Source organism: Pezoporus occidentalis, unplaced genomic scaffold, assembly GCF_034315485.1.
Source record: "Pezoporus occidentalis ecotype Australia unplaced genomic scaffold, CSIRO_AGI_Poc_V1 ctg158, whole genome shotgun sequence".
NCBI classification, from domain to species: Eukaryota; Metazoa; Chordata; class Aves; order Psittaciformes; family Psittacidae; genus Pezoporus; species Pezoporus occidentalis.
This window is the reverse complement of record NW_026913404.1, coordinates 2,007,836-2,032,776: the sequence shown is the minus strand read 5'-3', so window position 1 is coordinate 2,032,776 and position 24,941 is coordinate 2,007,836. Positions and strand designations below refer to the sequence as shown.

The window sequence follows — 24,941 nt, the reverse complement described above, 5'->3', positions numbered from 1 at the left end:
CCGTCACGTGACCCACATCAAGCCACGCCCCTCGGGACGTGCGTGGCACGCCCCCCAGCGGCCGGTCCCGGCGCGGTCGCGATGGAGGCGGACAGCAGCGGTCGGGACAGGGGGGTTTATGCGGAGCCGGAGCTCAGAGCTCCGGGTTGCCGAAGCCGAACCGGAGCTGGGCGGCGCGGAGCTCCCGCAGTAGCGCGTCGTTCGTCAGGCCCAGCTGCGGGGAAAGGGGCGGGTCAGGCGGGGCAGAGGCACACGCGCACGCCCCCGACCCCCGGACAGAGCCGCCGTGGACAGGGGCTACAGGCAGGGCAGCTTTAACCCTCCCATGGCTTCCTGCCTCAGCCCTTCCGTGCTGAACCATCGAACTCAGCTCGCAAGTCAAAGGGCAAACGCTTTGACCAGCAGGTCAAAGGTGGTGACCCTGCCCCTCTGCTCTGCTGTCATGAGACCCCAGGTGCAGCTCTGCCTGCAGTTCTGGTGTTCTCAACGTAAGGAGGACACGGAGCTGCTGGAGCAAGTCCAGAGGAGGACATGAGGATGATCAGGGGCTGGATCACTTCCCGTATGAAGACAGGCTGAGAAAGTTGGGGCTGTTCAGCCTGGAGAAGATAAGCTGCATGGAGACCTCATAGCAGCCTTCCAATAGCTGATGGGGGGCTATAAGTAGGCTGGAGAGGGACTCTTCACTAGGGACTGTATAGTGATAGGACAAGGGGTAATGCATTTAAAATTAAATACAAGAGATTGAGGTTGGATATAAGGAAGTTCTTCCTTGTCCCCCATGGCAGGGGATTGGAAGTGGATGAGCTTTAAGGTCCTTTCCAACCCAAACCCATTCCATGACTCATAGTGGGGCACACTCTGGCCAGTGCCTGGTCACACACTGCCCTGCTCTGCCCACCCCACAGCGGCGCAGACACTGACCTTGAGGACGTACTTGTAGCACTGCTCTGCCTCCATATGTCGTCCTCCCTGGGGAAAGGACACAGAGCAGTGAGGACATCATCCCATGGGAATGGTGTGGGCCCTCAGGGAAATCACACAAAGGATGTGCCCTGGGGGAGTGAGTGCAGCCAGTGATGGAGGGCGCTGCTATGCTCATCAGAACGTTTCACCCTCTCCCAGTACAGCCCCCAGACTTTACCGCCACCATCTACACCATGTTGTTCAGGCTCATGAGCCGTTGCAATAGACCATGGGGGTGGTGGGCTGGGCACTCACGTGCAGGCAGATGAGGGAGAGATATGCCCACACTTCAGCGTTGGTGTTATTGAGGGCATTGGCTTCAGAGAGGGCATCTTCTGCTTCCACCATCTCCTTCAGCTTGAGAGAGAGAGGACAGTCATGGATAGGAGGCAAACCGAGGGAGAAAGGTCTTTAGAATCGCTCTAACAGCTGAAGGTCTCAGTGCAACAAAAGCATCTGGCAGGGTTTCACTAACAGGGATGTGGGGAAAGGATTTAAGGCAGAAACAACCAGTTACCCCTGGAGACAGCATCCAGCATTCCGGTCAGAAACGTAAGCCTCTCACTGCTGACTCCCGACCCCCCGTGGGAGCACCCTCTATTTACACATCAGACCCAGGCATAAGGAAACCAGTATGAACGCCTCAGCCTTGGGGAACTGAGCAGTGAACACAGGCTGAGAGAAATGGTCTTGTTCAGCTTGGAAAAGGCTCCTTAAGGGGAGACCTTAGAGCAGCTCCAGTGCCTAAAGGGGCTACAAGAAACCTGGAGAGGGGCTTTGGGCAAGGGCCTGTAGGGACAGGACAAGGGGGAATGGCTTTAACCTGACAGAGGGGAGACTGAAATGAGCTCTTAGGCAGAAATTCTTCCCTGTGAGGGTGCTGAGCCACTGGCACAGGTTGCCCAGAGAAGCTGTGGCTGCCCCATCCCTGGCAGTGTTCAAGGCCAGGTTGGACGGGGCTTGGAGCAGCCTGGTCTAGTGGAAGGTGTCCCTGCCCATGGCAGGGGGTTGGAACTGGATGAGCTTTAAGGTCCCTTCAGCCCAAACCAGTCTGGGATTCTATGATCCCTCTTCCTGCTGCAGGGTGGCTCAGGGAGACACAGGAGGCAGTGCCCAGCAGGCTGCAGCCAGCTCCCAGGCCACCACTCACCTCTCTGGCTCCCAGGGGGTGCATGTTTGGCCAAGGAGGAAACAGAATTTCAAGTCCTCTCCCTGTTTCTTCCCTCAGCCACATCCCAATGGAGAAGCCTCATGAGGTGAACCCCTGGTTGGTGAGGTGAACCCCCTGCCAGGGGCTGGGTGTCCTCGGCAGCCTGTCACAGATGCTGGATTCCTCCAGGCAGGGAAAGCACTGAGATTCCCGACATTCTGCCTAGTTCCTTTGTGATGATGTGCAGGTCATGGACAAGTGCTTGGAGCAGAACTCAGGCCTGGCTGGGTTACATGTTGTTTGGACACCCTGGGGAAGGCTCTTGGCAGTGGGATGAGGGGAAGTTGCTCCTAAAGCAGTTGTGGGGGTGACTGCTCCAACATCTCCTGTACCAGCAGCCCATCGTGCCAGGCAGGACCACACAGCGCAGCACACAGCACACGATGGCCCTCAGGAGCGTTCATTTCACAGGGAGCTGAGCTTTAGTTTGGGCAAGGGGAAAAGCAGCCCAGGCCACATCCCAGTTAAAGGAAGGTCACCTGTAGGCACTTACCCTGTAGCAGGCGATTCCCACCCCCAGCCAGGTGAGGCAGGATGCGGAGTTGTCGCAGGCAAGCAGGTAGATCTTCTTCGCCCGGCCGTACTGCCACAGAAGGTACACGAGCACGTTACTCTGCAGCAAACACATCGCTGCAGACAGCACCCTCTTTCTCAAGAATGGGTTCAAACTTAAGCAGGGGAAGTTCAGGTTACATGTAAGGCAGAAAGGCAGAAGTTCTTTACTGTGAGGGTGCTGAGGGTCTCTGGAGCACAGGTTGCCCAGAGAAGCTGTGGCTGCCCCATCCCTGGCAGTGTTCAAGGCCAGGTTGGATGGGGCTTGGAGCAACCTGGTCTAGTGGAAGGTGTCCCTGCCCGTGGCAGGGGGTTGGAAGTGGATGAGCTTTAAAGTCCCTTCCAACCCAAACCAGTCTGGGTTTCTATGAATTGCCAAACACCTAATTCCCATCTCTGATGGGGTTTAGACCCCCACTGTTCCCACTGGGGGGCGTGGAGCCTGCCTGCTGCCCCTGCTGTAGTGACTCTGTGCTGGCAGGTACTGGTACAGTCAATTGGTGTCTGGGATGATGAGAAATGGCTCAGCAGCACCCAGAGATGTTGCAACTGGGATGTAGAGCTGGCACAAAGGAACACAGCACTCCAGAAGGATTTGCTGGCTTGTGGTATGTTGGCTATGGCAACAGCTCATGGTGTTTCATACCCATGGTCTGGTATCTTCTGCTTTGTGACAGATTCCCTTTTGCCACTCCTGCTGGCTCCTCACCAATTTCTCCTCCAGGTAGATGGAACCCAGGCGCAGGTAGACGAAGTGCATATCCTCAGCATCCTCCATAAACCCCATGGTTCGCTCATAGCACTCCTTTGCCTCACCAAAGTCTTTCTTCAGGTAGCAGAGGTGCCCTTTCTGAGCCCAGACATTTGGATTCTGTGCACACAAAGCCAGGAGTGAGATGTGGCTGGGAGAAGAGAGGGAGGGAGACTGGGAGAGGGGCAGGGACCCTGTCAGCAGCAGAAAGGAAGAGCTGAGCAGTGTTTAATTATAGCAGGGCAGATTTCTATGTACAGAGTTAAAACCAAATCAGCAGCTGCCTGCATGACACCAGCAATGGGAGCCCCCTCCAGACGTTCCCTGCACAGTGTCCTGGTCATGCCAGGCTCCCCAGGGATGGTGAATGTGCAAACTGCATTCAGGATTGTAAGCTTCCCCCTGCCTTCCATTCAACCTGCCTTCCATTCAACCTGCCTTCCATTCAATGTCACTCCCCAAAGCCACTTTCCCACTGTTGAATAGCAACCTTGTTCCTCATGAAACAGAGCCTGACACACAGATAGAAAGAGGCTGTACACATTCAAAGGGAAAAGAAAGGCAGATGCTACAGGGAGAGGCATCCCCACTCAGAAATGCTGCCTGTCTGTGTGGGAGAGGACAGGAGGGAAGTGATCACACACTGGGTTACCATGCAGTCAATCCTAACAGCCTCACAGAGACATTCTTCACATTTGGAGAGTTCTTCTTTCAGCAAGTAAGTCTGGGCCAGCGCCAAATAGTACCCACTGGAGGGACCTCCCTGGAGGCTCAGCAGCTCGTGGGCAAGGGCCTTGTGAACAAACTGTGAAAGAAGGACACCCATCATGTTAAGAGAGCAGGCAAACCATGGGCACCCCAGCAGGACATGGCTGGAGGGCTGACTCGCACTTATTTGACTTCCATGAACACAAAACACACAGATTTCTTTCTTTATCCTTTCTTTAAATATTTAACTCCATTACTTCTAGTTCTGGTTTGCTTTAAGCAACTCTTTCTGCCATGTAAAATTAAGGCAGGCAGCATCACATGGCAGTCAGAGAGATCCCACAGAGCCGGCTGTGTGGGAGAGGGACACTCCACAGGTGACACAAAACTTACTCTGACATACACAAGTGTCTGAAACAAGGAAGGAGTCTTGGAAGCATCACACTAACGCATCTCACCACTTCTGACTTGGCTGCTCCCTCAGCAGCAAGCAGTGCTGAGCTGAGCACCCCAAGAACCTACCTGAGGGGACCACGTCCACCACCAGCATTTTGGGCTGAATGGGTTTGCATTTCTGGGTCGGTTTGCTCCCTCTTTCCCTCAGCATTAGGAGTAGCCACAGCTTGTTCTCCATGCCCAAGAAGGGGGTTTGCTGGAGCTTGCCACCAGCTCTTTGGAAGAAGACCAAACCTCCCTTCCTACTCCTCCATTCCGCATTGAGCTGACCTGGACAGCATTGGCTTTCATCAGGAATTCTACTGTCTTCTTGAAGATCGTGCAGGGAGGTTGTCCAAGTCCTGAAGCAGGGGACGGTGCTGCAAGAAGACGTGTCCCTGTCAGTTCCGGGGGGGGGAGGGGGTGGGGGTGGGGGTTGTATTTCAGAAGCCAGAGCAGGGCCTGAGACCCTGGCAGGGACAGAGGAATCCCAGCAACAGAGTGTGAAACCCAGGAGGTGGCAGGAAGGGCTGAAGCAGGGATTAACTCAGTGTTTCTGTCTGAAGGGTTTAAGTTTTGTGAGAGATGTGAAAAGAAATGATGCTCTAGACCCAGTAACTTTCCAGTCCAAGTTCAGAAGAAGAAAAGGTAGGAATTTATGAGTGAGGCTTCTCAGAGTTAACTACTATGAGGACCCTGCCCCCTCAGACCAACCCAATGGGACCCAAAGCACCCAGTGCTGCCATTTCTTTGCCACTCCTGGGAAAGTGGAGTTGTAGAGGAGGCAAATCCCACAACACATGACCAGGGGAGATCCACAGGGACAGTTTAAGAGCTGGCATCTAAGGAGGGAGACATCCAAGTAGCCAATAAAGGCCACTGGGTGCACTGACATGTAGGGAGAGAGCTGTGCTCACCCACTGGCTGTCCCTCCTGAGATGTGCTGCTCTGAAAATCAGAATGAACCTACTTTGTCTGGAGATTCCCAGCTAGGGAGAGAGAACAAGCCATGATATCTTGACTTGGCATCAGGAGGGCCACAGCTCAGTGCTCCCAAGGTACTCTCCTTCATCTCCATACCTTTTGGGGCTGCCTCTGGTGCTGTCGCCTCTTCCTTGGGTGCCCCACAGGCCAGGGCAGGCTCCGCCACCTTTGTCAGTTTGTCAGCAGACCCATCTGGAACCTTCTCTGGAATGAAACCCCCAACAGCTATTAGATGCAGTTTGCCATAAACTGCCCAGTTTGGAGCATTCTATGATTCTGCAGAAAATATAAAAGATCTACAAGATATTCAGAACTGGGAAGAAGTTTCTTTGTAGGAGGGTCTAGTGTTTTGAGTACAACATTACCATGTGAAGATAGAAACAGGTATAAATAAGGCAATATGGAATTGGAACAGGTTGGCCCTAGCACAGAGTGCCCAGAGAAGCTGTGGCTGCCCCATCCCTGGCAGTGTCCAAGGCCAGGTTGGATGGGGCCTGAAGTAACCTGGTCTAGTGGAAGGTGTCCCTGCCCATGGCAGGGGGCTGGAACTGGATGAGCTTTACGGTCCCTTCCGACCAAAACCAGTCTGGGATTCTATGAATATCTCTTTCCTCATAATGAGAAGGGGAAAAAAAAAAAGGCAAATGACATGAGGCACTGGGCATGGAGTGGTAATAACAGTAAAAATAAACATTTCCTGCAGCCTGCCCACATATCTGGGCCTTGGGACAGCAAGTCTTGGCTCAAAGTTAGGCTGGACTCAGCGGGGTTCCAGAGGAAGCCTAATGTTCAGGATCACTACCCAGCAGCTGGTTTGTCCATTGCATTGATGAGGCAGTAATTTCCAAGCTGCATTGGGAAGTCACAGCAACAGCTTTGGTTAAAGCTAAACCTGGGTGAGTGTCATGTACAACTGGCACAGGGGCATCTGGGCATCTCTGCCCTCCCAAAGCCTCCAGAGCTACACTCCTCCAGGCACTCTGGCTGCTTTGCACACTTCAGTTTATCAGTGGCACTGGTCTGGGGCAGGAAAATAAGTTCAAAGACTGGTCTCTTTAGTAGGTTCTGGGTAAGACAAGGCATGGGCTGTGCTGCTTTCAAGAAGCTTCAACATTTGAAGCAGCACACTTGTGCTGTTATTTCTCACTGGTGAAGTTGTGGTCTACTGTAGCTCACAGACCACATCTTCCCTTAGCCTTTGTATCATGGCAATGGTTTTAAACTAAAAGAGGGAGATTCAGGCTGGATATGGGAAAGAAACTCTTTACAACAAGGGTGGGAAAACAGTGGCACAAGTTGCCCAGAAAGGTGGTGGATGCCCCATCTCTGGAGACATCCAAGGCCAGGCTGGATGTGGTTATGGGCAACCTGATGTAGTTGAAGATGTCCCTGCTCACTGCAGGGGGGTTAGACTAGATGAGCTTTGAAGATCCCTTCCAGCCCAAACCATTCTATAAATCTATTTCTTCTCTTAGAAATACTTAGAAGTGTCTCATCCCCTTCTACTGTTCACCATCTACCTCACTGCTCTGAGCCCCCACTGCTGGGGCACCTCGTGGTTTCACCCAGCATTACCTGGCAAGTGGTCTTCTGGGCCTGGGCTGTGAGACCTCATACACCCAGCAGAAATGGGCTTTTTTTTACCTCCTTCTCCCTCAGCAGCCTCAGGGATGCTCCTCTCCTTGGCAAGCTGTGCTTGCAAGAGCTTTTTAGCCTCACGGAAGGCCATTTCTGCCTGAATATTATTATCCTGCAGCTCGTAAAACAAACCTATGTGAGACAGAAAGAGAACTGCAAGCAGACATCCAGCCTTAGCAAAATCCTTCCCTTAGCCCTTAGATTAGAGAAGGGAGCAGCAGCAATACTTGGCTTTAGAGGAATGCCTTGAGCACACAGGCTGCTTGGTTTTGTACCTGAAAGTGTCCAGGCCACCACGCTGGATGGCTCCAAGCAGCAGGCATCCTCAAATAAAACCTCTGCCTCTTCATCGTGCTGCAGCATGGCAGCTGTAATCCCACACAGCAGCAAACTGGGAACAGGGACAGGCAGGTTAGCCTTGCAGGACACCCTCACCCACCCAGCCACCCACCAGGAGCACACAGCACCTCCGGATGTGATTGCGATCCAGAGAAAGAGCCTGCTGGAAGCACTCATGGGCTTTGGTTGTTTCCTCGAGCAGGAGGCAGAATGCCCCATAGTCCAGCCAGCACTCGATGTTGTACTGGTCCTTAGCTACCCTCTAGACAAAAAAAACTATTGCTGGAGTGAGGAGTGCTGCAGTTGTGCTCAGAGCACACAACCGACTGGAAACAATATTGGAGTGACCACAGCTTTCTTCTGGCTACCCCAGCCCAGTTTAGCAACAACCAAGCCCTCATCTACATCACATGCTAGGATTTCCCTTAACTGGGATTGTGCTGGGCTTCCTCTAAACTTCCTTCACCTAACACACATCCTCCAACTTCAGTTGACATCCTCCTAGCTTCCTGTTGAGGGCCCAGTGTCCCCAGTACTGACACTGCATGCCTTTTGGAGCAGCTCACCCCATTTGCCCTGGTCTCGAGGCTGACACCCTCAGTGACCTGGCCAGGCCCTGTCTCACATCCTCCAGAGAGCAGCATCTCCCTAGAAAATCCCTCACACACGTTCAGACTGAGTATCCTGGTCACATTCTCCTCCTTTTTCCCTGCACAAGTCAGGCCTGTCAGCAGCACAGGCCCCACACTGGCTGCCAGCCCAGACACGTGGGAGATGATCAGGAAAGAACAGGGGCTCCTTTACCTGCTGGTGGTAGAGAGATGCCAGTTTATAGTCCTTGATAACTTGAGCCTCATGAGCAAAGAGCCAGAGCTGCTTCTGGGTCACTTGGGATGGAGGGGCAGAAGGAGCAGCTTCCTCAAACAGCAGCTGGAAGGAGCAAGACAGAGTGTTACCCTGGAGAGGGTGAGAATGGTTCATCCCAGCACAGCAGCAGTCCCCAGTCTGGCACTGCACCGAGTACAGCCTGATATGGCTGGGGCTGAATGGCAAGATGTCCTGTCCTGTGGTGGGACACATTCTGTCATTCCCAGGTACATCTGCCACACAGAGACAGCAAATATCCACTACTTGCAACTCATAGAATCATGATAGAATCCCAGACTGGTTGGGTTGGAAGAGACCTTAAAGCTCATCCAGTTCCAACCCCCTGCCACAGGCAGGGACACCTTTCACTAGACCAGGTTGCTCCAAGCCCCGTCCACCCTGGCCTTGAACACCACCAGGGATGGGGCAGCCACAGCTTCTCTGGGCACTCTGTGCCAGCGCCTCAGCACCCTCACAGGGAAAAACTTCTGCCTAAGAGCTCATCTCAACCTCCCCTGCCTCTGAATGTGGCTTGAGGCCCACATGTGGTAACTGCAACTAAGGAAAGCATGAGCCTGTGTCTGTCTTGAAGGCAAAAGTCCCCTGTCTTTCACTAGATCTTTTCACAGTGTCTAGCCCTGGATCCACAGTGAAGTCATATCCCAGCTTTCTCCCTACCTGGTTCAGGGCAATGTGCATCTGGTCCATGAGATACACGTAGAGCTCACTGAGGAACGCCTGGAACTGCTCCTGGCTCTCAAATGCCATGGTCTTCAGGTATTTCTCCCTCACAATCTTCACTACAGCATACTGTGGAGACATGAGACTCTTGGACAAGACTGGTCCCCCTGTGCCCCCCTCCAACTCTGTAATCATGCAGAGCCACAACACACTGGTTGTGCCTGAAGCTCCAGCTTTGTTCTGAGGAAGAATTCCAGCCTAGAACTGATAAAAGCAAGCACGGGTGAGCTCCTTTCGCACCTCCTACCCCTGGCTCTCCCTGACACACTGGTGCCCCTTTAGGAACAACATGTGGGAAGGCTCGTCCCCTTGGCACACAGAAGGGGTCCCCAGATGGAGCATGGCCAAGGCTGACCAGCTGAGACAGGGGAACCCCTTTTTTCTGCCAGGGCAGACTGTGAGTGTGTAAGAGTAGGTTTTGCCTTCCTCAGGCTATTAGCATGGGGCAAATGGATATGACCAGCTTTGGAGTCTCCCACCATTGACAGGAATGATTCTTCTGGTGTGTGATCAAAGCAGCTTTGCCTGCTCCATTAGAAGGAGAATTGTTGCAGAATGACTTTAAGAGCAGAACCATAGAGTTCTGGAGGACTGTGCAAGCAAGGCAGGGGGTGGCCCCCACAGGTGGCCAGTGTGGGAGGAGAATGTGGAGGAAGCTGTGCTAACCAATACTGTTATGCCAAGAAGGAGTGGCTGAATACCACTCCTATATATGTGTGAACTGTGTCACAAATAAACTAGAAGTTGCTTATCACCCATATTGGGTTGGCCTGTCTGCTTCTCCTCGCCGCTTACAGAGAACCTGTCCCCCCCACCATGCCCTGCAACAACCTCAGCTGGCAGGATGGGTTCTGGAGCCACACGTCATGGAGCAGCAGTTCCTCACTGAGAAACTGCCAGGAGAAAACAAGTAGAGAAGTGAAAAGCACAAATGGACTCTTTACCTTTAGCTGTTCCTTAAAAGCAAAATATTTGCCAGAGCTGTTCAGCTCAAAGTTGAGCTGACGCTTCTGTTCCTCCAGGGTTTGGTGGTCTGTCGTTGTCTGGTCAGGCAGCTGCTTCCCAAAGAGCTCATGGCATTCATTTAGGATGGCAGCAGCAATGCTCGTGACGTGGTGGTGATAATCTTCCACAGCCTACGAACAAATAAAGAAACAATCACCCTTCACAAGGCACTCATGCCATCAACCTTGAAATGGATTTAATTTCACCTCCCACGAACTCCACCTGAGGCAAGTCCCAGTTAGTCTGTCACTCATCCCTTCCTGTCCATGCCAGAGGGCTGTGAATACATCTATGTGTAAATACAAAAGAGCTCCTTCATAATTAGATACTGCTTCTGCTATACTTTTCCATCAGAACCCAGTATTTCAGTCATTGGTGTCTCTTCTATAGCAGTAAAATTGGCTGTAAGAAAAACATTTTCTGGAAGCCTTTTAAACCCATGGGCAGCCCTCTTCAGCAGTGTCTAATCTCCATACTCTCAGTGGCAGAAGCTTCCATGTGCTGTGACAATCAAAATATAGCACTGGAAGCACTCCAGACAGTCCAGCACAAATCAGTTCTGCAGCAGCACTGGGGTCAGTCACTGCAGAGCTGCTCCTTCCTCGCTGTGCATTGAATTCACCATTGTCCAGGGGCTAGCTGGGGACTTTCTCCTTTGATGGCTGCTCTGTGCGCACAGATGAGCCAGCGCTGTCAGATCATTTCCTGAGGATGCGTCACACACACAAAGGTCCTCAGATATTCTGGGTGACCTGAGAGTGCTCAGGGCTGATTCTGTTCATGTTTGTCTGGGTCTGAGGAAGCACATGGGCTAATCTGAGACAAGAAACTGCTGGGACTGCCTGGGGTAAATCTAAGGTTTGCCTCCTGAAATGAGGTCACAGTGAGGTGGCAGTCAGTCCCTTTTTCCAAGAAACAAGGGGTAGGACAATTGGAAATGGCCTCAAGCTGTGCCAGGGGAGGTTTAGACTGGATATTAGGAGCAATTCCTTCCCCAAAGGGTGCTCAGGCACTGGAACAGGCTGCCCAGGGCAGTGGTGGAGTTGTCATCCCTGGAAGTGTTCACAAACCATGTAGACAAGGCCTTCAGTGACATGGTTCAGTGGTGGCCTTGGCAGTGCTGGGGAATGGTTGGACTTGATGATCTTTTCCAACCTGGTTGATTTTATGATTCTAAGGTTTCGGTAGCCTCTTTCTCCAGCATCCTGTTTCCTTTCAAACACCCCCACTGCTGCCTTCCCTGCTCTTGCTACATCTCTCCACTTCGTATGGGCTGCGAACATGAATGATGCAGCCCAGGAATGTTTTCCTAAGGCATACTACTGCAAGGATAACACATCCAGAAGTTTCTTTTCTGTGTATTTCCTCGTCAAACCTCATATACATGTTGCTGTGGAGCTAATATTGAGAATGAAGGTTTTGTGTGAGAGGTATGAGGGCAAGAAGAGGTGGCAGAGGCAAGGCCACAGGCTCCTGCATGTACCTTCTGGGCTCCTGAAGTCCAGGGAGGCAGCGGAGGGCGAGGAGGAATCATTTGCTTGACCCTGTCAGCGAGAGGACAGAAGAAATCAGCCTGTAGAATGTTCTCACTCTGCGACCCAGGCCACCACTCCAGCAGTTCTCAACACGTCGTTGTGTGGTTATGGCAGGCATTGACCCCTTGGCACTATCCCAACCCTGGCTGTACCACTACTAGAGTTACACCGACCTTTCAAATACTCATCAAAACCCCATGGGGATTACCAGAACTTTTACCGAGAACTTATTAAAACCCTTGGTGTCAAAACAGTGTTAATTCATTGAGATTTTAATCAAGATGTCCTGCTTGCTGATAGCCAAAACACCTTCAGTCCTTAGGACACAATCCAGCCCACCAAGCAAAGGTGTGATGGCTCCTGCCCAGCTAGCAAAGCAAATTGCAAGAGGCTGACAGAGGATTTTGGGTGGGGCCCAAGAAAGAGCCATGCTTTTCTACTAAGTCATGTATTTAAATGCCCTTCCCAAAAAAAGATCTGCTGATCTCCTCTTCAAGGACATATATATGTGGCATCTGCTGGAGCTCCCCAAGACTCGGAGCCCTTCCCATGACTCAGGAGGGTAGATTTTTTCATGGCAGGCCAACGTGGAGGAATTACACTGAATTCAAGCAAGTTCCAGTTGGGGAGAAATGGTATAAAAAGGGCCAGGAGAAGGTTCTACAGAGGTTCACCTTCTTCAACCTGTTCTTCCTAGGAGAGAGCAGGCAGCACAGAAGATGGCACACACACTTTCTTTGCAAGGAATGGCTGCTGCTTTCTGTTTGAGAGAGACATACCACCTGCACTTGTCATACTTCATTCATTTGCTGCATTTTCTCTGTTTTAGTCAATAAAATGATACATGCTAGATCTTTTCTAAACTGAAACACAGCAGGGCTACCACTGGAGAGGAAGAAACTGCCTCAAATCAGACAGATAGGGTTTGAATCAAAGCAACAGAGATGAGAGCAGCTCTGCAGTGGTTCAACTTGAAAACTAACAGAAGAGCTGAGGAATGGGTAGAAGACTGGGGAGGGGGGGGAATCCTGTAAAGGTAAAAAGCAAAAGATAGAATGCTATGGGGAAGTTAGAGCAGTGCTACTCAGGGGAGTCCACACTGGTGGCCAGTCCTGACGAAGCAGCACATGCAAGAGGCAAGCACACAGGGACTAGTGGGAAACAAAGTCCTGATGGGAACACAGGCACTGTTGTGCTTCTCTGGTATCTCTCTTTTTGAGAGGAATAGGAGGGAGATGCCAGCTGGGATGAACATAAGTGTTTTCCCAACACACCACATACCACCACTTAAGGAGTCTGGCCAAATCCTCCCCCTGATTCCAGTGGGCTTTGGCTCAGGCCCTCTCATGGTCTGTATGGAGCACTCCTAGGGGAAGCTCGCTGTGCAGCGCTGTTTCTACCCTGCAGAAAGGAGCTGTCAGCCCCAGCATCACAGCAGGGCTTTACGCACTGTTTGGTGAGCTCCTCTCGCAGTCTTCTTGGTACCAAGGCCTTGTACAGCTTTATCTCCATCACCAGGAATGTTCCTGCTTCAACATATTGCTATAAAGATAAATATTGCTGTCTCAGTGTCATGCTGTCTAGAGCCATTACAGTATGATGGAAGACTGAGCATATAGCTACAGATCTTCAGCAAATCCCCTTCAAGCTGCAGAGATACAGCTTGTTTTATAACCTCAGAATGATTGATTGAAGCAAAATTCAGCTCAAGAAGCCAGTCTAGGAAAATGAGGAGGCCCAGATAATCAATCTGCTTGCAGAATGAAGCTGCATTCTCAATGTTCTGAGGAATAAGCCAAAATTTGAAGGAACCCTTTTAAATTTAGAGAGACCTTCTAGCCCAGTGCTAGACTGCCCTCCAGCTGGACGTCACTGGGAGGACTCCAGGACAGCACTAACGTAAAACATTCCTTGTCCAGCTCACTCTTGAAGAATTTAACTGCATGCAAGGTGTGAGACACCAGCATGGTGATGGTCTGGCAAGTCCTCTCTTTGGAGGTGCATAATTACCTGTCCTTCAAGGTTAAGATGCATGGCATTTTCTGCTTCCCCAGTGCCATTTGGCAACTGGAATTTGGGCATGTGGGACATCTGTTGAAGAAGAAGAAAAGATGTGTCTTGTTTGAGATGTAAAAAGCCTCACACTTTTGCATGTCCAGGGTGTGAGTTGGACATTTCAGGCAGCAGGTACTGATAACACTATCTCCCAAAGATAATCTCTCAGTTGGCTGAGGCACCCCAGCATCGGTCCCTGGTTCCTCCAGCTACCTCTGATGGGGAAATGGAGCAACCGTGTTGCAATGTGCCTCTCTAGACCTTACCTTCTTGTTGGTGCTTTTCTCTTTGTCTTCCTTCTGAGTCTTGTTGGGAGCAGCTCGGTCAAGAGGAGCACCGATTCCTAAGGTCCCTGAGCCCATCCGTGTCACACTGAGCTGCCCCCTAAGATCCTGGAAAATGCTGTGCTGGCTTTTGGTCTGCAAAACCAGAAGGAACAGAGATTCAAGGACCAGACTAGGGCTTCCCCACCCCTTTGCCTTAACCTCTCACATCACAAAACACATTGTCAGTGTCCTAAATGCATTAAGAAGCTACACAAGCTCAACCTCCACTCCTAGTTCAGCTGTGATGCTCAGGGCCAGCTCTGATACCATATAGCTGTGAAGCCTCAGGTCAGACTATGAAACGAGCTTCCTGAGAACATCTCTGTAGGCGCTCTCTGACTTCTCTCAAGAGCTGCATTTCCACTGAGCACAGGCACTTGATTCTTGTTTGAGCTATGTGTTAGATAGGCTGGAACCCAGCCCTGGGCTGCCCTGATCCTGATCTGCTGGCCTGAATTCCTCACCTGAACCTGGACCTGCCTCACAGCTATGGACCTGCCTGATGGTGTAGACTGTTGGATGAATGTGACTACACTACTCAGGTCTGCTTTGTAACATTTTGGGTGCCCCAACCAGCCTTGCAATGATTCTCAGCTCCTACCTCACCTTCTGGCATGGAGCAGCTTCCCTGACACATGTCAAGGAGCAGGTTTGGCAGATTGTTTACACACTGCTTGATCACAGACAAGCTGCTCCCTCCCAGCCATCACTGTTATGTGAACTGGACTAGCAAGAGCTTCCCGGAAAGAAGATGGAGCAGCTGCACCGAGACCGCCTAGACCCAAGGAGCAGCCTAAAGCATCCACAAAACCAGAAGATGAGAGTGACAGAGTGTCACTTCACTGTAACAGATAAATGCTCCAGGACAATTAGAACAATGCAGCCACAAGGCCATTGTTCACATGGATGAAGCAGAGACCAGCAAAAAGCTGTGTGCTAAGCTCTGCTTTGCCACAGCCAGCAGTGGAGGCAGAGAGAAAGGCTGTAATTCACCCAGCTCCTGTAGCCTGGACAGCAGCACTCCAGGGAATGTAGGCAGAAAAACCAGGCCTGTGCATCTGCCCTCCTGAAACAAGCTCAGGTCTGGTCTAGGAGTGCTGGGGGAAAAACAGAGATGCAGCTGTCACTCTTAGGAACAGAGGTGGGAGAAAGGCAAAGACAAATAAACCTCCATGAGCTATAGCTGAAAGAGCTCCAGTGACAGATTTTTTTTGGCTGTTGCCTGGGGTAACACCATCCTTTTAGAGCCACTGTTTGCTTTGCCCAGCAGCACAGTTCATTTGCCCATGTTCCAGACTGGGGAGAGAGAAGCATTCTTACAGCTCTTCCTGCTCAGCTGCTGGCAGAGAAAAGAGTGGAGTGAGATTCAGAGCCTCTCCCAGCCTCCAAACCTGCCTATGCATGCCCAGAAATCCCCTGCCTTTGAGGATTCTTCACCTAAAAGCTTATTATTTTTCTCCATGATCAGAAGGGCAATGAAGTTTCAGAGTCAGCCTCTGAGTACCCACTGCCCATGTGCCTGCTCCCAAACACCACACTGCCTGTGCTGCCTGCTCCCAACCCCACTATGTGCAAACCCAACTTCAGAGCTGGGGCTGAGCCTGGCTGTCTGGTCTGCTCTCACCTTCTCAAACACTTTGCTGTCTTGGTAGGCACAGACACGAAAAGCACCTCTGATCTGCTTCACACCAGGGCAGAGCAAAGGCATCATGTTGACATATGCCACACCATGGAAGGAAATCTGCTTTTCCTCATCTCCCTGGAAACACAGAGCAAGGGACTGAGACACTGAGTGGACTGTGATTCTCTGTAAGGAAACAAGGCCACTGATCCCATTAAGAAGAGCCCACAGAGCAAACTGCTGCACCGATGAGGCAGTGGCTCTCTGTCGCTGGCACACAGCCAAGACGACCTGGCCAAATACACTGGAGTCATTCAATATGTAAAATATCAATTCAATCCCAGTGCATGCAGGGCAGCTTTTCTTTCTCATGCCATTCCTCAGGGTGGTCTTTTTGAGATACAGCTGTAAGATTATCAACTCTGTGGTTAGAAATCCAAGTAACCCTATCAGAGGTGTGCATCCCCGGTAGGAATCAGGCAGCTAAGTAGGTCTGAGTGTCTGGGGTAGCAGCAGACTGGTGAGGGTAAGTGACAAGGGTCTCCATTCTGGCACCAGTGAGTGGTGAAAGGGGTTTAGACAAACTTAAATGACTTTGCCTTGGAACAGGTTAGGACCCCTCACATAACCAGCTGCCATGAACAGAACCATTAGCTGAGGGGCTGTTTCTTTGTTAACCCACCCCAGTTTTTGTGCAAAAGCATAATTTATTTACACCCAAGAGAGCAGGCATGAATTTCTTCAAGATGTTCCAACCCCATCAGCTCCAGTGAATTACCTTAATTCCCAGAAAGCTCCCTCTCCCTGACCCCTTCCCACTGGGCTGCCAAAGACCATCAGCCAGAGCTCTGTATGCTATAAGGAAAAAATATGATCCTTTGTCTATTTAACAGCTCTGTAAGGCTGATTAATCCCTTCACAAAGCCTGTAGCTCTCTGACTCGCTTTGCCTGGTTCAAGGCTGGTTTTGGTATTACAAAGGCATTGAAAGGAAAATGCTCAATCGCACAATGCTGCTCCACAAGCCAGAACAACACATCCCTTCCCACTTTACCTTGTCAGCTTTGCTGGTTTTCCCTTTGCTGGGTAAGGCTGCAGATACCCTGCAGATCTCCACGGGCCAGTACTGGCACTCTGCAATGCGCTTCTGCAGACTGAACACAAAGAAGGGCACTGAGAAGAGGCAGAAACAAAGCTGGAGAGCCACACCACCCTCCTTTCTGCCCCAAAACATCCCCCCTTGGGTTTGCTCCCACCCGCTCGCATGGGACACAGGAAACACCCTCTGGCCACTGGAACATATGTGTTCTGGGGCAAGCTCGGGACATTTTCTTCTCCATCCACCACTGTGTGCATTTATGGCACAAGCAGCTATAAAACAATCATAAGATTAACAGGCTGGGTTTCTTCTCTCCCCTGGCTACTTCAGAAATGAAATGAATGCAAAGGAACATGATGAACTTTGGTATAAATCCTGAATTGCTCAGAGCAGGCAGACCCTGAGCTCCCATTCAATGTGTTTGGTAACTCTGAAATCAGCAGGCAGGCTGATGAAAGTATAGGGGGAAAAGAATTAAATAGCAAACCAGATAGAAGGGAATATTTCCACATGAGGACTAATTTGGCTGTGAAACTCACAGCGACGATGCAGCTGAGGCCAAGAACGAAGCAAGATTCAAAGAGGAATGGGATGCTCATCTTGATGTTGAGCATGTCTAGAGCTTTAAAGGTAACATTTATCCAATAAAAAAGCACATGAAGAGTGCCTACACGGAGTGAAAGGATTTTAATGTACAGGGAATTCAGCAAAACTTAATTAGCAGCTCAGAGGAGAGCTGTGTGGGCCACCCTCCTCCATAACTCTGCTGTCCTTTCCTTCAAGCAGAGGGAGCAGTTACCACCTCCAGTTGCTGGCAACATGAGCTGGAGACAGCAGCTACAGGCAGTTCATCTTCTCCCACTGTAGAACTAAGCTGCTCCAGCAGTTAAAGGCATATACCTGTTCCCTTGCTTGTGTGAACACCTCTGGCCAACAGTGAGCTACAGGAGCCATGGGAAGTGAGGCAGAACCACACTTTGATCATGTAAGAAGTGTGAGAGCACCTGCATGTTGCTGTTCCCTGCCTTAGGTTACCCAGCTGAGTGCATTCTGGGGTGGTTTATCCCCACTGCTCCATGCTGGAAGGGAAGCTCTCAGGTCCCTTACGTGACTACTGCAGCAGGATCCAGGTAACAACGACTTTCCATGTCCCACACAACTCTCTTCATGCTTTCTGCTTGGGTCCTAAATTCCCTGTCCTGTGAGAAACAGCACATGGTCAGAGCCAAGACAGCAATCTACATCATTCCCAAAATGTTCCCTGGGGGAGAATGGAAGTCAGACAGAGGAGTCCAAATCACCATCACCATAGTAGAGTAAGCGAGCAGCCCTTCCTGCAGACACCAGAGCCCATTCATATTAGGAGCCTGGCTCACAAGGAAACAACACAACTTTCAGCCCAGCAGCTGAGGGCTGGGTGGCTTTCTGGGCACCAGACCTGCCCCATAGTCCCTCAGAACTCTCCTCTGCTGTCCTAGGGGACCCATCTGTGTGTCTGCACACTGTGCAGAGCACCGACTACCTGCTTCCTCCTGTAACAAGTCTATGCAAGCCTTCCTCAGTCCTTTCAGTGAGACTGGCTGGTTCTCTCCCAGCCATGACACTGCCAGTCCTTCCTCACCTCTCCATTTTTGAGTTCTCCATCCTCATCCTCATAGGGACCACCAACAATGAAGGAGTTCGGTATGCTCAGAGCGCCAGGGGCCATGATGTTAGCAAGGGGCCACTTTTTGGGCCGGGGTAATGGCTCTTTCTCACCAGCAAGCTTCAGGATGCCATTCTTGAAGAGCAAGGGGAGTTCTTTCTAGAGAAACACGAGAATGAATGGACTTGCATGTCCAACACAAGCAGGAGCAAGTGCCAGCTGCACTAAGCTGGGTCTAACAAAGCAAAGCAGGAATGGAGGGGCCTGGCTTGGAAAACCCACTCCACCACACACAAAGAATGGAGAAAAGCCAAACAAACAGCCACATGGAAAAGAACCTGCCATTTCAATCCAAATCTTGCTGAGCAGACCTTGTTTTGTGTTTAAGAGACACATCACACCAGGGAGACCCCAAGCACCCACAGCAAAGGCTGCTGTTGCACAAGCATAGGAACTATACACCCCACGGCCTTGTTCCATGCTGCATAGTGTTGAAGCAGCCAAAACCCCTTTCAACGTGCCAGGACTGTTCCTCACCTCCCCAGCTGCTGGTACTTGCAAGCAAGCCATGTAGTTTTGCAGGGGCCCTGTGGCAGCAAATGCTTCAGGGATAGAATAAGCTGCCTCCAGTGTGATGCTCAGGAAGTTACCGTTTGAAAGCTGTGTGGCAGAAAGCAAAGGCTCTTTGGTGCTCACTGTCACTTCAAGGCCACCCTAGGAAACAAGGATAAAGTAGAACCAGTAACTTGACAATTATAACACTCCTGCTCTTGAGGGAGAAGCCAGCAAAAACCCAAGGCCAGAATGTATAATGCCTTCTTCCTCACCTCAAATATGAAAGAGAACAGACCAGCTTTCACGATGGGTTTGTCTGAATTGTGGTGATTTGTCTGGTTAAATTGAAGCCTGCTCGAGGCAGGGCACATGCTCCACAGGTCTCATAAAATGAGCCAGGGAGAAAGAGTGCAGGGATCTCATAAAGTGAGCCACAGCAAAAGAACATCACTTTTCGCCCAGTGATTCAGAGCATGCTGAGCCAGGGCCACAATTTGACTCTGCCCTATCTCAGTCTTAATTATCTGTCCCAATCCAATAGATGGTGTGCAGCGAAACTCAGCTGCTCAGCATTTATTATCTCTCCTCCCTAATGAGAGCCCCTCTCATACATACTGTGTAACACCTCTTAGATACAGAGAAGTTAGTGCAATCCCCTCCCCTCCAATTTGCTGGTGGTTTTTCTGAGTCTCATGCTTTATTCACCAGGTACTTTTCAACCACCTGAATGAAAAAGGACCTTGCGGGGAAGGCAGTCAGAGCCGGTACAATAACAGACTCTGAGATATTTTACCCACAGAGAGGAAGACTAATCAAGCCAGGCAGCTAATCCTGTTCTCTTTCTGGGTTTTCAGCACTGGGCTTTCCATCCTGAATGTTTTTTTACAGAGTGATTTGGTGGCTGCACACATTAACATTTCCTAGCACAATTCACCTGTCATAGGCAACAAGAGACAGACGTCAAGAGGAGAAGGAAAGGCCTCCAAGCTGGTAACACACAGTTTGTAACATCCGTGGTGAGCTGAGTCATGCTCGTCTTTCCATTAAAAAGCAGCAGAGAGCTGAAGGAGCAAAGAAACAGTTCCAGATTCCACATACCTTGGCCTCTGGGTGAAGGCTCTCTGATGGAGAGGTAGGCACTGCATGTAAAGGAGCTGTGACGTGAAATGAACACTGTCCTGGAAAGAAACAGGAATGAGAGAGCACAGAGTGAGACCCTCTGTAGGGAAATTACGGCCTACTGATGTCACCCCATCTTCCCCAATGCTACAAAGAACATTTTGTCAAAAGGAAGGAAGTGCTTAGGGTGGTGAGGCTCTGGAACAGACTGACCAAAGAAGTGGTAAATGCCCCATCCTTGGCAGCCCCATCCTTGGCCAGGCTGGACAGAGCCTTGGGTGACATGGTCTAGTGTGAGGTGTCCGTGCCCATGGCAGGGGGTTAGAACTGGTCTTAAGGTGCTTTCCAACCCTAACCATTCTATGATTCGATTCCTTTGCCAGGGATTAAGAAATGGTTACAGAGGCTGTGGAAGTCAGTGTTGTACCTTGCAGCAGAGGTAAAAGGTCCACCACAGCTTGGCCAAGAGGTGCAGTCCTGTCCTTTTGTTTCTTGTCCTTTTGCAACATTTCTATCACTGTCACTAGAGGGATGAAAAAGAGAGGAAGTGGCAGAGTTTCTCAGACAGCTTCAGACCAGCAGTTCAGGGGCTGCAAAGGGCAGCTCTGGCATATGCTTCTACTCCATCTCCCAAGGCTGACAAGAATAGTGAAGCCAAGGAGCACAGGCCAACATGAAAGGAGACCCTTCCAGCTGGCAGAGATTGGGACAGAAGCTCTGAGACCCTGCCACCACTGCAGTGCTATTCTTAATGTGTGACTCCTGCAGAGTCACAGCAGGCAGGCAGAGCAGAGCAGGGCAGGGCAGCTGGTGACTCCCACCTCCAACCAGGGACATTCAGGTACTTACAGAGCACGGGGGTTTGTGCAATGTCATCCAGGGAGTTGGGCCCATTGGGGCTGCTCTCAAAGCTGGTTGTGAAATTGTAGTCTGCTGTCCCATTTGGCAGGACATTAGTCCTGGAGGACTCTCCCAGGACCACTCCGTTGTACTCCACGCACACTGAAGTGACTAACACATCGCTTTTGAGAGTTTTCTGTCAAGAAAAGGCACATTAAGCAGCTGGCTCTGAGGCAACAGCTCTAAGATCAAAGTTGCCTCTGCCAGGCAGCGCACTTCGGTGCCCAGGACAGGGCTCGCCAGTGGGGTCTTTCGCTGTTCCCTACAGGGATGGGGAACAGGAGCAGAGCTTAGCCTTCCCTGTCTTTTAGGAGGGAACTTTCCTGCTCCACCATGCTGTGAGACCCCAGGGGTTATCAAAATCTGTGGCAGCAGAGAGGTCCAGGTTTCACTGCAAGAGAGGCAGTGAAAGACACAGCTGAAGCAAATCCTAAAATACCCCACTGAAGGGGTAATGGGCTCAAACTTAAACAAGGGAGATTTAGGTTAGATATGAGGAACAGATTCTTCCCTGTGAGGGTGCTGAGGCGCTGGCACAGGTTACGCAGAGAAGCTGTGGCTGCCCCATCCCTGGCAGTGTTCAAGACCAGGTTAGACGGGACTTGGAGCCACCTGTTCTAATGGATGAGGGGGTTGGGACTGGATGAGCTTTAAGGCACCTTCCAACGCAAACCAGTCTCTGTTTCTGGCTGATTCTGATATTTTTGTGCTTCCAGGAAGCTCAAGACTTTTGTAGTCTCCTCAGTCACACGGCTGAGCTGAGAGATCATTTGTGTCTATCACATGGCTGCCAACAGCCTGAAATGACAGAAGGGCTCCAGCAAGCTCTCTGGGGAGCTCTGCCATATGTTGCTACACCACCTTCATACCACTTGCTTTAAGTAGAGATGAGGAGGTTTCAGTTTCAAGGAGGAACATGGCTTATTTCTCCATGCAGGGAGCAGCAGCCACCACCCTGAACATGAGGCTGTTGTACCCAAACCCAACTTTTTAGTCCTGAGCCACAGGGATGCCTGATCTCCACCCTCCGTTGTTGGTGGTGAGGTAATGAGTTCGTATTGGCTCTTGCACAAAAGGAGATTTCATTCACTTGGTTTTAATTCTCAGTCCTTCTCACTCTCCTTGAGCATACATTCTATGAATGGCTAAGCACAAAAATCCAATTAACCTTTCCCTGTCCCATTAATTATCCTGGGCTCCTCTCTCATATTTCTCTCCATTACCTCCAATTAAGCAGATTACACTCTTCTTACAGCTGGATTTTTTTTTCCCCTCATATTGTTGTTCTTACTATCGCACTTTTGTAACCTTCCCTCCTTTTGCCAGAGACGTTTCTCAAGATGGAGCAATAAGAAACCACAAAGCAACATTCCAGGTTCAATTAATCCATGGGTCTATCTTTTTTAGTATTGTTTTTCCTCCTCATACCTTATACTTCTCACCTAAGATGCAGTTTGCTGAGTCTGTCAGTGTGAGAGGTGCTCAAAAACTACAGTATAAAAACCTCAAAAACACAACCCAGGGAGTTGCTTTTGGTTTGCTGGTTTTGCCTGCTGCTAGAGCAGAAGCGGGGATTTGCATTTTCTAGCTGAGCTTCTCCTCTGCATTCCCTCCTAAATGCTAGTTCCTCTAGAAGACTTTAAGGCCAGCAGGGTGCATCATGCTGCACATGGAAATTGCAGGAGTCATAGTTTGATCAGAACCACCTCACAGTCTTCCCTCTAACTGCCCTGGAGCCACTGTTTTTTAAAAACTGGAGCCACTCTCTTGGTTTCAACATGGTATAAACTGCTGTACCTGGGATGAAAAGCCAAATTTACATCCAAAGTGAGATCTTTGGAGAGGTATTTGTCTCACTGATACACATTTTTCACTCTGTTTTGCTTTAAAAAGCTGCCATTTACACAGACATAGGCGGAGAAGGCGGAGAGAGAGATTTCAACCCATCTCTGGAGCATTGCTGAGGAGGTGCATTCCCCAGCCTACATGAATCACAAGCCTTTACTCTGTGCAAACAAGCCCTCAATGGGGAGGAGGAAGCCACAGTGTGGCATAGCTGAATCCATGATATTCCCACCAATCCTTCCAGTAGTCTTGTCACCTCGCAGCTCTTCTCAAACAGGATCACAGCACACCACAGCACTCCAGCTTTGTTTATTAAACAATTTTCAGAAGAGCTTTACCAGGTCCTGCGCCTTCAGCACTGTGATCTGTACTGGTGTTGGTTGTGACTCACTGGGAACAGATACAGTGGACTCTTTTCTGGAAGACAGCCCCTTCGAGACCTCCATAGCTCTGCAGGAAAAAGAATGGGGAAAAGAAATATGAAACTGCTCAATTCCTCTCCCAGAAGCATGTGCAGGGCTCAGCAGCCATGGTTGTTGGCATTATTCTAGGCTTGGCTGTCAAAAAGCCACTGAAAGCACGGGGCTTTGTCAGTGAGGAAGCTCTCACGAGGAGCATAGGGAGGACATGTAATGCCAAAATTATGCCGCTCAAGTAAAAGGAACCCAGCTGCAGCTCCCAGCTCCTCCTGCATATGGGGAGGGCTTGGTGTGACTGCTGCTTTCAGCCAAGCTCACCCTAGTGCAGCTTTAACCTGCCAGAGGGGAGATTGAGATGAGCTCTTAGGCAGCAGCTCTTCCCTGTGAGGGTGCTGAGGCGCTGGCACAGGGTCCCCAGAGAAGCTGTGGCTGCCCCATCCCTGGCAGTGTTCAAGGCCAGGCTGGACGGGGCTTGGAGCAACCTGGTCTGGTGGAAGGTGTCCCTGCCCGTGGCAGGGGGTTGGAACTGGATGAGCTTTAAGGTCCTTTCAACCCAAACCTGTCTGGGATTCTGTGATTCTCGTTTGACTGACAGTGGAGCCTGTGGGGACAAAGGCCTCAGCTCCTGACTGGCCCCACGGGGCTCCCGCAGCCCCAGGCCCTGGCTCCATCCCGCCCATGGGCCTGTCTGCAGCGCTTCCACCCCTCTGGAGACACGGCTGGGCCGAGGGCACTCCTGTGACCCCAGCACTCCACAGCACCCCACAGCCTCGCGCCCCCCCGTTCCAGCCACCCCAGATAGATGAGAGGTACCAGCCTCCACCCCGGCGCTGCCAACCGCCTCAGCGCACCGTCCTGCCGCCACCAACAGCGTCAGGGCGCTCACGGCTGGGATCGCGGCCCCTGCCGCACCTCCCCTCCCCGCACCGGCCCGGGGCGCGACACCTGGCAGCGGCGGGGCGCGAGCCACGGCGTACCTGCCTCAACGGGAGGGCCCCGCGTCCACCGGTAACCACGGCGACGCCACTGCTCCCGTGAAGTCTCGCGAGATCTCAGCACTGCACCACATGTTTATGGGGCTCGGCCGTGAAGCCGTTGCCGCCGCCGTGGTGGAGGTGGGCAGGCTGCGGAGGTGCTGCGGGGTAACGGAGTCACAGAGTGGTTCGGTTTGGTTGAAGGGACCTTAAACTCATCCAGTCCTATTCCCCCGCCGCGGGCAGGGACCGTGTGAACTTATGTGTGAGATGTACAGTCAAGTACGAAGTGAGTGTGAAGTTCTGATCCGTAGTTGTGTTCTCCTGCAGCTGAAACAGCCAGAAACGGACAAAGCAAAAAGGAAAATACGTATTACCCTGAGACTGAGGCGTGTTTGTTTCATCCTGGGAATGAATGTGAGACAGACTGTGTTCTAAGTTATACCCAGTGTAACGAAAAGGTTTTGGGTAAAAGTCAAATGGGGTTTTTCCTGCACAGGGTGCAGAATTTGGTCTGAACAGTATAGGTTGTGGGAGTAATTAAAGTATGGGGTGGTGGAGAAAACAAAGTAAAATATCAGCAAGGTGGGGATTCAGCAAGGCGAGTAAAAATGGGAAACCAGGAAAGTTAAAATACAAGGCTTAAAAGTCCC

The 24,941-nt window shown here is 51.0% G+C and overlaps 1 protein-coding gene across 4 annotated transcripts; it reads right to left on the bottom strand.

Annotated features, from left to right (window-relative positions):
• Positions 1-49: 49 nt before the first annotated feature.
• Positions 50-24,233, bottom strand: CFAP70 (cilia and flagella associated protein 70). 4 transcript variants are annotated; one of them, XM_062611906.1, is made up of 28 exons: positions 24,166-24,233; positions 23,234-23,345; positions 21,000-21,186; positions 20,578-20,673; positions 20,130-20,209; positions 19,014-19,190; positions 18,453-18,635; positions 17,939-18,030; positions 16,787-16,886; positions 15,737-15,871; positions 14,053-14,205; positions 13,742-13,822; positions 13,182-13,273; positions 11,680-11,740; positions 10,136-10,327; positions 9,129-9,260; positions 8,388-8,513; positions 7,712-7,845; positions 7,520-7,635; positions 7,251-7,376; positions 5,703-5,810; positions 4,914-5,002; positions 4,132-4,284; positions 3,438-3,599; positions 2,670-2,759; positions 1,222-1,323; positions 925-1,027; positions 50-214 (listed from the first exon to the last, which is right to left on the bottom strand). In XM_062611906.1, the coding sequence occupies exons 2-28, from the start codon at positions 23,339-23,341 to the stop codon at positions 117-119; spliced, it is 3,276 nt and encodes a 1,091-aa protein (XP_062467890.1). In that variant the 5' UTR covers positions 23,342-23,345; positions 24,166-24,233; the 3' UTR covers positions 50-116. The 4 variants fall into 4 exon arrangements, with proteins under 4 accessions (XP_062467890.1, XP_062467889.1, XP_062467891.1 ...); XM_062611905.1 differs by having other exon boundaries at positions 24,128-24,232; XM_062611907.1 differs by lacking the exon at positions 24,166-24,233 and having other exon boundaries at positions 925-972; positions 23,234-23,862.
• Between the last annotated feature and the right edge of the window lie 708 nt (positions 24,234-24,941).

Coding starts and splice junctions, on each gene's coding strand:
- CFAP70 (XM_062611906.1), bottom strand. CDS start 23,341: ATGGAGGTCTCGAAGGGGCTGTCTTCCAGAAAAGAGTCCACTGTATCT. Junction 20,210..20,577: donor CCTTTTACCTCTGCTGCAAG/GTACAACACTGA, acceptor GTTTCTTTCCAG/GACAGTGTTCATTTCACGTC. Junction 215..924: donor GCTACAAGTACGTCCTCAAG/GTCAGTGTCTGC, acceptor CTTTCCCCGCAG/CTGGGCCTGACGAACGACGC.